This window comes from Amblyomma maculatum, chromosome 2 (assembly GCF_055883805.1).
Source record: "Amblyomma maculatum isolate TAMU_Amacu chromosome 2, ASM5588380v1, whole genome shotgun sequence".
In the NCBI taxonomy this organism is placed as follows: Eukaryota; Metazoa; Arthropoda; class Arachnida; order Ixodida; family Ixodidae; genus Amblyomma; species Amblyomma maculatum.
In genome coordinates, this window is record NC_139345.1 from 149,185,828 (window position 1) to 149,203,957 (window position 18,130).

At 46.2% G+C, this 18,130-nt stretch overlaps 1 protein-coding gene across 3 annotated transcripts in view; it reads left to right on the top strand.

Annotated features, from left to right (window-relative positions):
• The first annotated feature begins 219 nt into the window (after positions 1-219).
• The window catches only part of LOC146200151 (uncharacterized), a 66,562-nt gene continuing 48,651 nt past the window's right edge, over positions 220-18,130 (top strand). Inside the window, exon 1 of one of the 3 annotated variants that reach the window (XM_084595386.1) lies at positions 220-310. Coding sequence is in view for 2 of the 3 variants with exons in the window: in XM_084595387.1 (XP_084451513.1) it covers positions 281-310 (30 nt within the window). In the remaining variant the exon portion in view is untranslated. The remainder of the gene's footprint in view (positions 311-18,130) is intronic. The other 2 variants (XM_084595387.1, XM_084595385.1) reach the window with 2 other exon arrangements.

The window sequence follows — 18,130 nt, forward strand, 5'->3', positions numbered from 1 at the left end:
TCTGATAACAAAAGAGAGGTTAGAGGATTGGTGGAAAAAGTCAAGAGAATAAAGAGAGAAAAAAAAAGGGAGGGGGGCAGATACGGGCGAATTAGAAGCTAAAAATGGGGAAGAGATAAATATATTTATTTTAATTTTTTGGCTAGGCGGCGCAAGCTGCCGTCCGATACAATGGGCAGAGCCACTATCATCCATCCACCCATCCATCCATCCGTTTTCTTCGGGCCGGGATTTCCGTCGTACCGTCAGTGGGCTTGGCGGCACCGGTTTGACAACAACAATGACCAACCCTCTTCTGTTGTTCGCACAGGTTGGTGAAAAGCGTTTTATATCTACTATCAGAGACGACTGTCGTGGTCTACTTGTGCTGCCAAGCCCACAGGCACTTTGTGTAATTATTGCTGACTTTTGGGACACAATGGCACTGTTGCTGAAGTGTTGCGGGGATATTGAAGCAAATCCAGGTCCTGACAGTGACATAATAGGTATGATGCAGATGCTTTTGGACGGGCAGCATGAAATTAAAGAGGGTATAGCTAAATTGAAGCAAAAGCTCGTTGACCTAGAAATGGGGCTTTCGAAGACCTCAGAAGAATGTAAAAGGATTGAGCAGGCTAAACATGAAATTGTAGATTTGAGCTCCAGTGTTGGGGGCGTATCAAAAAAGCTTGATGACATTGAAAATCGCAGCCGCAGTAAGAACTTGGTGATCCGGGGCATTCTTGAGGTACAAAATGAAACCGAGGAACAATTGAAGCAGAAAGTGATTGCGGGAGTCTTCGCGCAAAAACTTAACGTAGCAGTGACGAGTGCAGAACGGGTACATAGAATTGGAAAGCCTTCTACGGGAAACTCGAGACCAGTCATTGTGCGGCTTGGGAATTATAACAAAAAGAAAGAAATACTGCGCTACCGGACCAGACTGCAAGGAACAAAGATCTTTATTGACGAAGACTTTTCATACGAAGTAAGAAGAAGACGACAACGTCTTTGGAGCAGCGCAGTAAACGATAGGAAAAGTTGAAAAAAAGTTACACTTGTTTTCGACAAGATTAAGATAAATGGTGTAACTTACGCGTGGGCGAAGCGACAAACCGGCGCTGTCGTGGGAAAGAACAGCTATCTGATAAAGCGCCAGTGGCTCACGTAGGGGATTGACTTGCGCATGACGGAGTGTTCAGGCTGCTGAATCTTAACGCTCGTAGCCTTGTAAACAAGTGTGTTGATTTTGAACATGTGCTCATTGAGCATGACCCTGATGTTGTTGTCATGACCGAGACCTGGTTGCACGATGATGTACGTGACTCTGAAATATGCCCGCCTGGTTACAACGTGCTTAGGAACGACCGTGGCAGCAGAGGGGGCGGGGTAGCTATTTTCATTAAAAGGTCTATTAATTACACATTCATTTGCAAAATGACCGACATTGAAACATTATGGTGTAAAATCGTTTTAGGAACAAAAGAGCTGTTTGTAGCGGCTGTGTATCGTGCACCTGGGTCCGGTTCAAACGGTATTAATAAGCTAAATGATTTTCTTTATGACCTGCGCGCACAGCACAAACATGTTGTTGTTGCTGGAGATTTTAACCTTCCGGATGTAAAATGGGATGAAATGGAACCGGGTTCACGGGAGAATGAAGCTGGGATGAGAATGAAGCTGGGATAGCTGCTGTTGACATGTGTTTTTCCCACGGGCTGACACAGGTAGTCAGGGAGCTTACTCGTGTTCACGGTGATGCTGGATCGGTTCTGGATCTAGTCTTCATAACAGACAGTGTCTCATCATGGCTGCACAAAGTTGCCATTCTACCTGGAATCTCGGATCATTCGTTAGTTAGTGTAACTTTGCAGTTAGGTCCATTCTCTTGTACGCAAAAACACCTGACATACCACAGAGATTTCAATAGAGCTGATGACACTACCATATTTGACGAATTAAGCTACCGTTATGACTACTTTGACAAATTAAGCCACGATGAGTCCGCACACATAAATGAACTATGGCTAACTTTCAAAGAAACTGTTCACAAATGTATAACACAATATGTACCCTTGAAATGTAAGAAAAAACGTATCCACAATCCGTGGATTACGAGAGAAATTCTTCAACTAAAAAGAAAAGTGTCCAGACGTAAAGCAAGGTTGCGGCGATCAGTGAACCCGGCGTTACGTGAGGACTTAACGACATTAAGTGAAAGGTTGAAATTAATGATTAAAGAATCGAAACATAAGTTTTACAACATCACAATGAGTAAATATCTTCGTGAATCTCCCCAAAAGTTTTGGAGACACTTGTCGGCAACCAAGACACCAATAACAAAAATGAATACGCATCAGGGTCTCACTGAGGATAAGGCTAAAATTGCGGAGGCTTTCAATGGGTTCTTTGCAAGTGTTTTTACTTCGGATGACGGAGAACCGACACAGTTTGCGTCGCATAACAATTTACCCGAATTAGACGAATTGCAAGTGTCATACGAGGGAATTCTGGCTTCACTGCTGAAGCTAGACACTTCAAAGGCTGCAGGCCCGGATGAAATACCGAATTTATTTTTAAGGAGGTACGCTGAATGGACGGCCAGGTATCTCTTCGTAATTTTTAAGAAATTTTTAGCCACAGGTATGCTTCCTGATGATTGGAAGATTGGTAAGGTTACCCCAGTCTTTAAGGATGGTGACGCTGCTAACGTTTCAAATTTCAGGCCAATAGCACTAACATCAGTGTGCTGTAAGCTTTTAGAGCATATTGTATCAAAACATATTCGCCAGCACTTAACGCGCAATGATTTTTTTAGTGAATACCAACATGGCTTTCGGGAGGGCTTGTCAACAGTGACACAACTATTGGAATGTTGTCATGATTTTTGTAAAGTGGTTGATTGCAGGGGCCAGATGGATGTTATATTCTTAGATTTCAAAAAAGCCTTCGACAAGGTTAACCACAGAAAGCTTCTAATTAAGGTAAAAACTGTTTTGGGACATAACTGTGTAGTTCGATGGGTAGAGGACTTCCTAAGAGGTCGCAGACAGTATGTTGTCATCGGGGATAAGAGGTCCGATTGTTGCGAGGTTAGATCAGGTGTACCCCAGGGGTCAGTTCTTGGCCCCCTCTTATTTCTGATATACATTAATCACATGATCCGGGATTCACCAGTAAAAGCGAGGCTATTCGCAGACGATTGTATTATCTACCATGAAATCAGATCCGTTAATGACCAAATTCAGCTTAATGATTATCTACTCCAAATTGATAATTGGTGCACGGAATGGCAGATGTCACTAAACCCACACAAGACAGTTTGCATGACAATTACTCACAAGCTTGAGCCCCTGAACTATGTGTATAGCTTGCAAGGTAGCCCGCTTTCCAGAGTAAATGAATGCAAGTACCTCGGCGTGACCATCACCTCAAATCTTAGCTGGGCAAAACATATTGACAACATTGTCGCGAAGGGAAACAAGCGATTAGGCTACATTAGACGCGTCCTAAAACAGGCCTCTACGGACACAAAACTGATACCGTACAAGATGCTTGTACGGCCTTTACTTGATTACGCATGGGAAATATGGGACCCATATCACAAAAAAATCTGTCTCTAAGCTTGAGCAGATACAGAGACGGGCGCTACGGCTCATTTTCTCCCGGTATCGACGATTGGATTCAGTGACCCCTCTTTATGCTCAAGCCGATGTCTCTTCTTTCCCACAGACGAAAAGAAAAAAGACTAACTTTGTTTTATTGTGTAATAAATGGTTTAGTCCTGGTTAAGAAAGAACGATGCATAAACGAAGCAAAGACGCGCGTCACTCGTAATAAGCATAATAAACACGTCCAAGTAGAAAAATTTTTTAAGGACTGTTTTAAATACTCTTTTTTTCCTGCCACATCATCCGACTGGAACAGCCTTCCTAACCACGTTGTGAACGCTCAATCCCGAGAGCAATTTGCTACCCTTATATGCAAATATTTAACGCAGGAGTGCACATAATTTGTACATTACATTGACTGTATTTTATGAACCGTGTTTTATTGACTGTACTTGCTGTTTTATCGTACTGGCCTGCGTTTATGAATTTTGATGTCAAACCCACTCCTATCTTAGTCCAGATGGACTGATAGTATGTACAAATAAATAATACAACGGTAGATAATATTAAATTGTAAATATGCGTAATGGCTGGGCATATAAGGTGAAGAACATGTTTAATGGGCGCTATTTGGAGGCCACTTGTGTCCACTGACTTGCTATTTTTCAATTGTAATCATACACGAGAAAACTTCTGCACAGTTTGTCGGGGCAAAAAAAAAAGTGATTATGAGCTGTTGCTTCCTTTCAAGAATGCAGTGTAATCTTGACTACTGCCAATTTGACTCTGAGATGCTTGTTGAACAAAAAGGTTGTTAAACACATCAGCTAAGCTAGTGTCATAATTACGCTTTCCCTCATGCTGAAAGTTTGTAAGATTTATAACGTGAAAATTTCTGAGTGCAGGGTGTCGTGTTTCGATTCCTAGGACCACTTACGGAAGCAATAAATAACATTTCTAATGGCTTCAAGCAGTGGAGACAGCTCTGGAAATACACGAAGCTGGGTTCGCTGCTCGTTTGTCTTAAACTCAAATGTCGCAACTTAAATGAGTTACGAGCATTCTACCAGTTATCTGTTTTTGTTGTTTCGTTTTGGTTGTCTCAATTTTGTAATAGTGCATGCTGCAGAAAAGAGGGAGGGAATAGTTGCCTGGGATGGAATCTAGCGGGAAAGCATGGATGAAACCCAGCAAGTAATTTGAAAGTAACTGCATTAATATACGGAAGTGGTACAGAAGTGTAATTTATTAACTTTTCAAAAGTAAATTTTGTCACGTATGGTGAGAATGCGCGCCCTGTAGACAAATCAAAGAAAATGCGCTTGAGTTATATGGCGTGTTAAAATATTGATATCTTGGTCAAGAATTCCAATTTTTGATAGAACATTTGTGTTCATCAAAACAGTTCTGAGCACCTGGGTTGACTCGTCAGCTACTGATTTTGAGCATTTTGTACCAAACATATTTGTACGCTGCTGTTTTGTCCGAAGCCAGCAATCAAGAAGAAATGAAGTTTGGTTTGGTTTGTTTGTAGTTTAACGTTCCAAAATCGACTCGGACTACAATAGACGTCGTAATGGAAGACTCCGGAAATATCGACCACCTATGGTTCTTTAACGTGCAATGATATCGTGCAACACACGGGCGCCACTCCGTTTCGCCTCCATCGAAACGCAGCCGCAGGCAATCGGATTAGAAGTGTCTTCGTAATGTGCAAGATGATATTTGAGGCATTAGTTCAAACCTACTTCCTTCGGCTGCTCTCATTATTGCAAATTAATTCGGTTTGGCTCACAAATACATAAAAGCCTATTTTAAAAGTCTCTCAAAGCTTATGACGTCCCATCATCGTCGACTAAATTTATTTCTCGCGTGCACCACAAGGTTTGCCGCAAACGTGCACTCTAAAATGGCTCCTGATTTACCTAGCTGGTATAAATGCGACTTACGTGCCGATAGTCTTGCCTTTGTTTACCTTTGCTTAACTTTGTTTAGTTTTGCTTAGCCTCGAGAGAGGGCCCGCGGAACACACACTCTCTCTACCAGTTATACATATGGCGCGACGCCTCCGCTTCAGTGGGCGGACACTTCTCCATCTCATTGGCTGCAGCTGATGTGACGCACTTTCACAGATGCAACTGGCTGTAAGCTGTTGCTGTAATCATCCTCCCCACTGCGCTTTTAGAGGTTCGACCTATGATGTCAGAAGAACGCCATCAAATCCATCAGGGCCCTTGGACACTCTAATCGAACACGATATTTCTAGGTCATACAGGCGCGTTCGTGAGGATTATTAAAGCGAGGCTTCATAACTATGTCAGTCGGGTGTTCGTGCGATAGGTTGACTTCATGCAAATGAGTGTGTACGTCTCCAAAACGCCTGTTTTAGCTGCCAACCTGGGCAGCACTTCCAAAATGGGGATCGAACCGACCGGGCCCAACGGAATCAAAGTAATGCATGCAACTAATAAATAACGCAGGCACCTACAGGGGTGGCCAAAAGTTCCCAGGCCGCTCAGAATAGCTGGGGAGCGGCGGCTCTTTGCTATCGAGGCGCTGCTATCAAATGCTTGCCACGCACCACTGGGGAGGGTATGCGTGAGAGGGAGGTCTTTTTCTCTCTCCTGGGTGACAAAGCATGAAAAACATAGTGTGGCGCACCTTCGCGTTTCCTGGTTCCTAGTTCGGATTCCACTGTGCTGCAATGCATGTCTCGGCAGACGACAGTTCGCCAGAGTGAAGCGTGATTCTGGCGTCAATATTTAGCTCGACGCTTCTCCGTACTTTTCGGCTTATTGGCGTTCTATATCATGCGCTTATCATGAGATCAACTATTTCGCAGCTTGCGAAGCCGCCACTGCGCCTTGTCTCTTGTCATACATCTCTAATTGTTTCATTTACTTTAAATTTACTACAATCGAATCGACGCAGAGCACGCATTGTTTTATTGCGTTTCTGAAGGCTTTTGGTTGCTGGGTTGTTTTTAATTCTCTCTCAGCATATGCAAGTAAAGCATGTGAAGTCCCGCGTATAGGCTGGGTAGTTATGCCGTGTAGCTAGACATTCTGTAAGCTAATTATGCATTTACATGAAGTATTACCTATCAGGATTACGTTTTCAGCGTTTGCGCTCGTCTTTCTGCTCTCCAGATATGGAAAATAGTATCTTGCCATTATGTCAGAAGTAAGCGGCCAACGTATGCTTTTCAATTAAGGCACGCGGGAATGTCGATAAATTCTTGAAATTAAGCGAGACGTTCTAGAACCTGTGCCTTCTCGCCTCTCGCCGAATGGAACGATATATTCGTCACCGCCTGATAGGCATAAAATCGACATCTGTGATTACCTGTATTTTCTGGGATGTGTTTGCGGTGGGAGTTGCCTTTGGGCTGTCGACGTCTCTGTGCTATTCCATGTTGCGTTCAACTCGTGAAATTAGCTGCTCCTTTCACGCCTGCGCAGTCGTACGCATTCCTGATATTTAGCACGTGTCTCTGAAAGCAAAATGCTTTTGCTTCTGCGTTGTCTTTTTATCTTTGCCCAGGAAACGTTCATAAAATGCCGTAGCAGCTTCACGAAAAAGGAGCCATGTGTTCATGACAATATTTGCTCTCTTAAGCAAGAAGTTGTCTATTAGCGAGCAGTTCGTAAATGTAGCACGTGTACAGTGTGCGTGCCACGGTATGTATAGTTCACAGTTTATTTCGTAAGGTACACGTGTCTACTGACTTGAACATGTTCATAAGCTAACTGTTCTCTGGCGCAGGTCGCTCATTCAACTGTAAGAGCATCGTCATGACCATGTATCCTCTTTTAACGACATTTTACTGCCATCGTATGGAATGTAGTTTTGCTGGGCAATTCAAAAGTGACGACGTAGGAGTGTAAGCCCATATATATATATATATATATATATATATATATATATATATATATATATATCATCAGCCTGACTATCAGGTTGATGATATATCAGGCCTCTCCCATATTTCTCCACTTAACCCGGTTCTGTGCTAGCTGCATACACTTGACCCCTGCGAACTTCTTAACTTCATCCGCCCATCTAACTTTCTGCCACCCCCTGCTACGCCTTCCTTCCCTTGGAATCCAGTTTGTTACCCTAAGCGACCATCGGTTATCCTCTCTTTGCACTACATGTCCTGCCCATGCGCATTTCTTCTTAATTTCCACTAGATTGTCGGTAATTTGAGTTATTTCTCTGACCCACTCTGCACGCTTCCTATCTCCTAATGTTACCCCTACCATTTTTCGTTCTATAGCCCTCTAGGTTGTCAACTTTAGAACCCCCTTGGTTAGCCTCCATGTTGTATATATATATACACTAAGGATGCGCATGACTGCCTAAGTACCAAATCGTTCATTTCCTTCTTGAGCGGAACGCCACATGCTTGAACAACGAGTTCTCAACAGTCCGGTTGCAAGGCCGACCGCAAATACAGGTATTCACAAATATTGACTATCATTCCACAGCGATAGCTATCTGCTCGCACGACAGTTATCTGCTCGCACGACGCGAAGCACAGGAAATAAAATCAAGGAATCGGTTGAAGAGCGTTTCACTAAATATAAAAAAAATTGGTTACATGACCGCGTTTTCTGAAAAGCATTCGCTGCCCGCTTCTTTTCTGACAATAATGCAAAGCACTCTTATTCTCGTGAGAGCAGAATTAAAGGCGAGCACAAGTGCTGCAAACGTAGCCCTGACAGTTCCTACTTCGTACTAATCCATGAAATTCCTTCGCAGATAGGCGCCTAAGTCTTGCGCCTCAATAAAGTCTCCGACTACTCCTACTACTACTACTACTACTTCGCAGAAGCATCAACAACTCGGGCTAGCACTCGAACATACGTGAGTCACCACGTGCCTGCTGAGTGTTTTCAGCGTGGAACAAATTTGCTAATACAATGCTCGAGGGATGGAACTGGAAATATCGCAGTAACCAAAATATTTTAGAAGCAAAAGCAAACACTGCGTGTTCTTCCCCAATTCATGTGTAGTAGATTTCCACCAAATGAAACGATTCGAGATATATGGCACCCGAAAATGCACAATGATGGCTCCGCGCGCTGCAAAAAAAGCTGATGTTACGGTAAACACATTATATCTTACCCCAATAAGCCTTAAAAACGAAGATAGTGAGGCCGACATCCACCACTTGCTGTGGGACTGCCCAGCACTCAAACCAACCCGAATCCGGCACCTGAGCATAGCTGGCCTTTCAGCAACCAATCCTGCTTCATACATCACTTGGACGCAGGGACCTCATCATCGCTCACTTCTGGACATCATAAAATCAGCCAACCTTTCTCCATTCATTTAGTCATTTATTCATCCTTCATCTCATACCCTACTGATGCCCTGAGGCAATAAATATCGATTAAAAAAAAAGATATGTCTCAAATATTGAAGGCAGCGTCACGCTTTACTCCGCGAGCGGTCTGCCGTGCCACGTGATGCACTATAGCGGAATCCGAAGATGAATCGCGAAGAGCGAAGACGCGCGCCGCATTATCTTTATCACTGCTTTGCCATCAGGAGAGAGAGGAAGACCCCCCTTGCCGCTGGTGCACGACAAGGCGCGCATGGAGAGCAGCAGCTCCTCGGCTATTCTAAGTGGCCTGGGAACTTTTTGACCACCCCTGAATGTACGGCTTGGTTAAAGCTTGGGTTTTAATCTACGTCGGCTGGTCTTCCAGATATTGTTGTAGATTACGACTCTATGCCAGGGAGTTTGTGCAGCACGAAACCGAAGTGCGACCTCACCAATTCGCATTTGGCTGCCATGCTAAAATGTAAGCTGCAGCAAGCAGCTGGCAATCATTTATCACTGAAAATGGACATGATACGAAATCGGGCAAATATCTTACTGTGCTGCATGTTTGATTAGGTAAACGTACGAGCTCTTGGCTTGGCGCTGCAGTTCTTTGGTAACGTGAGCGAATTATCCGGGCAATTGAACGCTTCCGCGAAGCTTGGAGAATTCTTCATGGCCAGGTTAATATCCTCTTCGGACACCGCTTTTTGTGATGAGTCGCAGTGGTTATAGACCCAGATGAGATATGCCAGTTGTCCTTCAGTAAAGATACTCCTGCCCACTCTGTAGCTGTTGCCCCAGCCTTCTTGACTGTGTGAATCGATGACCGAAGCGAGTCCTAATGTCATACTGTATGCTCTCAGCCACCGTCCGTTAGCCTTCTGTACTGAGCTGCTACCGTTTCCAAAACAGTGAATGCGAGCCTCAATATTCTTTGAAGTTTCATGCGACCACGTTGTTCTCTCCATGAGGTATGACCACACTTCTGTGGCCATGCCCACACCAATGGTCGGGATATGAATGGTGTCCTGTAGGTTCGCGTTTACCTTCAGCAGCATGTATAAGTTGGAAGGGACGAAGACAGTATCTCCACGCCTCATCACTTCTGGCTTGGACAGGTCCTCTGCGCTGGGAATGTTTCGAGCTTTTCGAGCTTTCCTTAGGTCGTAATTGTAGGCACGAGCAAGTAGCAGATTTTGGGCAAAAGAATTTTCGGGGTCATATTCTGGAACAACCAGATCGGAACAGGCTATCTCTTTCGGCAACATCAGCTTCATTCTCTTTAAGTATCGAATGACGGCTGCCCTGTCCTTCCGGGAAAATAGTCCTGGTGTTAAAGAACTTAAAGCTTTGGTCGAAACTGTGTCGACGACATGGGAGAAATAGTCCCGAATGTAACCGTCAGCTTCCTGCGTAGATATGACTTCTGCTTTGAAGACTTCCTCCACTTCGCACACGCCCAGCTGCTCGCACGTTGGCGGGTAACTCATCAGGGGTCGCAACGCTTCGTAAGCGTTCAGTGCTGTGCACGCAACAATGTAGGCAGCTGACACGGGGTGATTGCCGGCGTCTGCCATAGCACTGAGAATGTCGCCAAGTCTTTCCTCTTGAACTTGATGAACAGAGCTTACATTCGGGTACACGGGAAGCACAAATTCCTTCAGGATTTCAGCCCATTCGTCGTGCGGTAGCGCTAAGAAAGCCGTGTCCATGGTAGCACTCGTAACGCTGTTAGAATCTTTACTACCACCGAGCTTGGAAAGAGCCCGGCCGAAATCCACCACCTTTTCGACGTCCACAGAAACATTCAAAATTTTGTTGAAGGCGTCGACGGCTGCAGCTGCAGTCATGTTCCAGTACTCCAGCGTTGGACCGCAGTTCGTGTTTCTCGACAGTTTAAGCATCGAGGATGAATCATGGGAAGCTGAGGCGGGCCTAACAGCAAACGAAACGGCCGACGGAAGACCGTACCTCATGCTTGCTTCCATAAAGAAGCGCACTATTCGGCGCAAGTCGGGTGCAGTCAAAGCAGGTCTTGCTGCTGCAGCTATGGCGGATATCAAGTTGAATATGACGCCTTGAGGTGTCGCGTCTGGCGCGTACGCAGGTACTGCCCTACGGAGAACTGTGAGCAGCTCACCAGATGCGCTGAGCCTCGATTCCTTGCGAAGGAGCCGCGCGAGCCGCCATTTGGTCAGCACCCTAAACATGGGCGAAACGTAGCTGGAGTCCGGAAGCGCTGCCGTAGAGCACACGTAGCTGTAGAAGTCGCTGCAAGGGTCACCAGTGGCGTTGAGAACGGACGCAACTTGAATGACTTCAGTCTCGCAGCAAAAGCCGTGGGTCTTCGGCAGGTTTCTCAGTTCTTCCCCCTGCGGAGCCCGATGTGTCATGGAGTTGATAACAAGCGTGAGAAGGACGACACTAAACAGGAACAACATGGCGGCGCATGTCACCACGAAGACAAAGCATTTTTTGGTACTGGAGACGGGGTGGTCGATCTCTGACTCTTCTGTACCTGTGAGACTGTCTCGACTCGGCTTCTGCGGTCTACTGTCGCGTTGCTGTGCATGTAGTCGCGAGGCGGATTGGCCACACCGGGACGGAATCAAAGCCTTCTGCGACCTCCCCATTTTTCTGCAGTCCTTCGTCGTCCTCTTCGTCGTGAAGTGATAAGCTGTTGTCATTGGCCTCTTTCAACGCGGCATGGACCCACCAGGGGGCATTGGCCGAGGTGCGGCGTCGTACACAAGAAAATTTCTATCGGAAATTACGGGAGAAAGATAGGCGCAAAGCAGGATTGTGAAGAAATGCAACGATGCAACACAAAAATAATGTTTGGAGTAAGATGACAATCATACGATTTTGAGAAAAAACTATCTCAAAGAATGTATGCAATCATGGAAAAATCCAAATACATACCCAATACAAATCCTATGGCACTCGTGTGTGATTCCGTTCTCTCAGTGGTTGGGTCCTCTGAGCAACGTCACCTGGCGACAGATAGCGGAGATATTGAAAAAATGAATAACAGCATATTTAAAGCCTGCTGTACTCGTTGCCTCAGTGGCGCAATGGATTAACGTTGCTTTCCTGAGCACCTAGCAAATGAAATATATGTCCGAATCCTGCGTTTGTAACATTTTTCCTGAATTTGATTTTTAAATTGCAACATTAAAATAAGCTACCAATATCTTTCCTGGGGGGTGTTCCCCTTTAGGTTGCATCATGTCATGTTTTTATTTTTTAACAGCCACAAAACCAACCGTAAACACGGCCACGAGACGACAGCATGACAATGCTAACACTATTTATTTATTTTCAACGTAATTATTTCCAGCCTTAAGTAACAGTTCAGTTCAGTTCAGTCGTTCAGTCGTGTCCGACTCTTCGTGACCCTATAGACCATGTCACGCCACGCTTTCCGGTAAGCGGTAACAATCGCCGCTTAATCCGCTGAGAGGCAACCAGTGACGAGAAAGAAGTTGCGGGACCCTACCGTTGAGGAGAAGGAATTACTCTGCACGCGGCTTTCTTCGAATATGGACTCGCCAATTTTAAACACCTTTCTTTCATTGCTCCCCTCACATTTGAGCCTCATACATATATAGCGTGGGTACCAGGACACAGCAATGTGACAGCCAATGCGGTTGCAGACAGACTAGCCAAAGATTCTCTGAACGGCCCTGTATTGCCCATCCTCCCGGCAACAGCGTACATAACAGCAGCACGATTTCGGCGGCGTGCCTTATTAAGCACGCAGTCTGGATCTATTTTATCCTCGGATGACTACCTGCACCTCAAGTATTCCTGGAATAGGAAATCATGTCAATCAAGGCAGACTGAGGTCTCTCTAACCAGGCTACGCTGTCGTATTCCGCCCCTAAATTTCTATATGCACAGGTCTGGTTTGGCGCTTTCTCCTGTCTGCGCATTCTGCGGGGAACCGGAAACAATAGACCATTTCTTGATATTTTGCCGCTGTTTTACCATGTTGAGAAAGCGGTACTTAGAGAAGCCGTTACAACAGCTGGGTCTTAATTTGAGCAGCCAAATTTTATTATTGTTCGGTGCCATCATGCTTGGGTACAGCCACAGGTATGTTTTCCACGCCATTCAAAACTTCTTAATAGAAACAAAACGTCTACCTGGTTAATATGCTTTGAAGTTTTAATCTGTACATATAAATCTTACTATTCTCCTACTGCGTGTGTTAGTATTTACTCTTATATATTTTGGTTTATCATATTTACATTTCCTTTTCCATTCCCTAGCATTTATTATTATTATTTTTTTTTCGATGTAGTTATACATCTCAAAATCTAATATCTCTGCACCCCAATTCTTGGCCGATCACCCCGTGTGTGTATGTGCCATCACATTAGAGGAGAACAACAACAACAACGCGGCACTCGCCCCAAACGATAGCAAAACGGGTAGTGACAAGGGAAGCGGGATCTTCAGGTGGCCTTTTCCGAAGTACGAATTGCTGACAGCAGACAGAAAGATGTTCTATGGATTCAACTTCCCCGAAAGAAGCACGGGGTAGACAGCTTTCTTCTTTATAATACGGAGAAAGATAATCTCGGCGAGATATTCATGCGAAGCGCACTGCATGGACGGTTAGGAGCAAGGTGAATCTGTGAACGTTAGCTATCGTGTGACCGCAAAGAGTTGTTCACAGAAATGTCTGGTTCATTTTTCGTTCAGTTAGCCATAGCTGATCCTGCCAAGGGCTCCTCCACATCTTCGCGAATTTTCATCCGCGCCAAGGCAATGCTCGTGCAGTTCGTCTCGCCCTCTAACGCTAGCTCCTCTAGCTGCGCCTGCGGGGCTGCACTATCAGTTTCTGCCGCTCCCTGCCCTGAGCTAGCAACGCTTCGCTCGTCCTGGCTTTCCGCATTCGTCTAATACCGGCAGGGGCAGCCCTCAACTGAACTAGTACTTTCTGCTACGGGGCAAAGGACTAACGATCGCTGCCCCGTTGCCTCGGCAGCACGCTCATACTTGAGCGCTCTCATCAATTCCTCAGGTGCCCTTACTCAGATGCCCAGCCGCCACGTCGTCATGCACTACGCGGAAGACATAAGAGTAGAGACTAGCTGGAAGGACCAAGAGAAAGTGCTCACATCGAGGCTAGTAATTCGTTTCGTACAGCAACCCATTTCGAATGCAGAAAAAGCTCGCAGCCAGATTACGTGTTTTTTTTTTTTTTTAGAATCGGTGCCGAGCGCTGATCCTTACGTTTCAAGAATACAGTTGCCCTCACGTATTTAATTCTGTCAGGTAAACACAGTTTATTTTGAAATGACTAAAACTTTCTACACGATTTCTCACGAGGCACAAGGCATTTCTGATGAAGATGGAAAAAATATGGAATTTGTCCCATACATGTACTGCAAATGGCTTAAAGAGCTACCTTGGCAGCCGCCGAGAAGTGGAGGTTTCCGAACGTCTGAAGCTAGCGCTCTTCCACTTTTCTGGATTTTATATCGCTGTGAGCTATTTGTGATCTCGACATCCTTCGGGATGGCAGGCGCACGACCCCTGCGCCCACCCGCCACCATCGAACAGGCTACGGCGTACTCGACGGGTCACCTCGACGTCGCGGACGTGGAGCTTCCAGACTCGGCAGATGACTCCACAGTGACTGAGATGAATTCTGACAATAGCTACACGCCTGCACAGTCGCGCCGCCTGAAAAGGAAGCTGCGCCGAACATCAGTAATGAGTGAGACACCAAAGAAGAATGCCGAAAAGCAAGGGAAATTTTCCGTGGCCTTCGTACCAACAACGGCAACAGCGAATCTGAATGTGATAAAGAGACAGCACAGCTGACCCAGCTTTTCGACCAGCTGGTTCCCGGTGAAGTTGACGAAGTCAGGATTAATCCCTGGAAGAATGTCCTGACCGTCGGTGTCAAATCCCAGGCTACAGTGGACAAGCTGAAAGGAATTGGTGCGCTAGGCAACATGCCGGTCCGTTCCTTCCTTGCACATGGGAAAACGACTACTGCAGGTGTAATCACCGACGTTGACCCCGAGATAAGTGAAAGCGATCTCTGCACGCTGATCAAATCTACGGCGAGCATTGTGGATGTTCATCGTTTCGGCCGCTCAAAGTGCGTTAAATTAGTCTTTGAAACTGAATCCCTCCCATCCCACGTTAAAGTGGGCTATGTGAGACACCCAGTTCGGATGTATGTTCCAAGACCTGTTCAGTGCCACAAATGCCACAAGATCGGACATGCGAGCGCCGTTTGTCGAAACGAGGTATCCTGCCGTCGATGCGGCGGTACGCATCCTCATGACACATGCCAGACGGAGACTGTCAAGTGTGCGAACTGCTCGAGTTCCCATGAAGCGACGGCTAAGGACTGTCCTAAATTTCGGAACGAAAAACGTATACTAAAAAAGATGGTGAGAGATAACTCGACTCATCAAGAAGCGGCCGCGTCTATTCGTCGTCGCAAGCACCGTTCCCGACGCCGACACAAGGAATCGGAAGGCAAGCCTAGCCTGGATAAGTCAACTTCAGGTTAACGTCAACTCAGGTGCCACAACAGATTGAGTCTAATCCCATTAAGAGTACTCTTGCTGTAATGTCGCAGACAGTGTCACAGGCCAAGGATCAGACAGAAGCTGTTGTATTACCTACCGCCTCTGATGTTGAGTGGCCTGCTCTACCATCAAAGGCCAACGCCAGGCTTCATCCCAGTTTGGTTGCAACACGTACTGAAAATTCTGACAACCCCGACAGCCAGCAGGTAAAAGAAATGCTGGAACAGCTGGTTCGTTCAATGCGGGTGCTGCTCTCCAGCATCAACACGCAAACAGCAAAGTTTGCTGTTCAGTTTTTGGACGCATTTGAGCCGCTCTTGGCGGCATTGAAATAATTCACAATGGCGCGACAAACTAACCCCACCTCTGTGACGATGCACTTGCGCCGCAGTGTAGTGATGCAATGGAATGTCCGAGGCCTGCGTGGTCGGCTGAGTGACTTCCGACAGCGGGTACAGAAGTACCGCTTTCCTGTGATTGTGATCAGTGAGCCCAACATGCCGGCTGCTTTCCGCCTTTCTGGATATGTTCTGCTATGGTCTAGAGAAGCAGACGAAACAAGCAAAGTGCTGGTATGTGTACGCCAAGACATTGCGCACGTCCGCCATGCTCTGCAGCCCCACAACACGAACCACTACATTTGTTTGACGTTAACCCTGAAAGGACGAGTATGTTCTGTAATTGGCGCTTATATTCCACCGAGGGATGGCTTGGACAAATCATATCTATTTTCAACAATCCAGTGTTGTGCAGCTCCTCGTATTATTGTGGGGGACTTTAATGCTCACCACCCTCAGTGGGGTAGTGCCATAATGAGCAATAGAGGAAGAGACCTGGCAGACTTTATGCATACGCAAGATCTCGTCAATATAAACGACGGCTCACCGACGTTTCTACGCGGAACAACTTACAGCAGCTGCTTGGATGTGGCGTTTGTTTCCAGAAGCCTCCATCCCTCCGTTTCTTGGTGTAGTGATGTGGAAACACATGGGAGCTGATCACATACCAACGTACATATGCATCAAGTGGTTGGCACCTGCCACTTCACCTCGTGTGCAATACACAGACTGGCCCGCCTTTAGGGCAGCGGTGGAGACTTCCAGCGTGGACCTCCAGTCACCATCTCAAATAGAGGGACTCATTACTTCCTCTCTCAGTGAGAACACTCGCTATGTTAGTGTGCCGGTGTCAGTGTCCAGCATCGACGTGGAATTCGAGCGGCTTCGCGCGATCCGTCGGCGGGCTGAGAGGAAGTACAGAAGAACAAAATCCGCGCAAGATCTCGCACTTTCTCGCCGAGCTAAACGACAAGTTTTGCGCCACCTGGAGAGGTTAGGACGACAACGTTGGAGACAGTTCTGCCCATCACTGGATCCCCGTAAGCCCCTGTCGCGTATCTGGCATGTTGCGAGAAGCTTGCGCACACCTCCGCGAGAAAGGCACCCTTTTCGAGCCCTGGCCCTCTACCAACGCCGTAATGAAGTTGACGTAGCTGAAGATTTTTGTAAAATGGTTGTGGGCACAAACCAGGCACAGTTACCAATTTCAGAGGTTTTTTGCACCACCTTCGCCGAATGATCAATACGACGTGCCCTTTACAATAGCTGAATTAGACGCCGCTCTTGCTTCTTGTCGGCATTCATCTGCACCTGGTCCTGACGGGATTACTTATTCAACCTTATCGAACCTAGGCAAGGATGGTAGAACTGCACTAATTAATTATTTCAATGATATATGGGCTTCTAGTACTATTCCGGAACACTGGAAAATTAGCCGCCTGGTTGCTCTTTTGAAGCCTGGAAAGCCTCCTCTCGAACTATACCTCATACCGGCCAGTTGCCCTAGCAAGCTGTGTTGGAAAAGTTATGGAGCGCATGGTGCTGGCAAGACTTGAGTGGTATCTAGAGAGTAATGATCTTTATCCGAATATGATGACTGGATTTCGCCGCGGACGCTCTTCCATTGACAGCGTCATCGACCTTGTGGCGACAGTAGAACACGAAAAGCGTCACCGTCGACTAGTAGCTGCTGCATTTTTAGATATAAAGGGAGCTTACGACAACGTCTTCCATGAAGCTATTCTTGATGGACTTGACGACGTGGGAGTTGGTGGCCGGCTGTACTTGTGGATTGTAAGCTATTTCAGCGGCCGCTCTGTTTACATGACTACGCCTGAAGGAGATACTACCCTCTTTCAGGTCGGTCGTGGAGTTCCACAGGGAGGAGTTCTCAGCCCAACTTTATTTAACGTTGCGCTAATTGGCCTGGTGAGTGAACTGCCAACTAACATCCACATAAGTGCATATGCTGACATCTGCATCTGGGCCTCTGGTTCGACGCGCCCACAACTACGTACGAGACTGCAACGAGCTGTGTCATCAACATCGATGTACTTACGGCGTCAAGGTTTATTTTTAGCGGCAGAAAAGTGTGCAGTAATCGCGTTTACGGGAAAATGTGTCAGCCGATACCCGATTACCCTTCATGGAGTCGTAATACCATACGTCTCCAGGCACAGATTCTTGGGAGTAATTATTGACCACCGACTATCTTGGTCGAAACATATTGCTATGGTGAAGAAAAGGCTAATAAATTTTTGCCATGTACTTCGTTACATAGCTGGAATCAAATGGGGTCCAACTGAG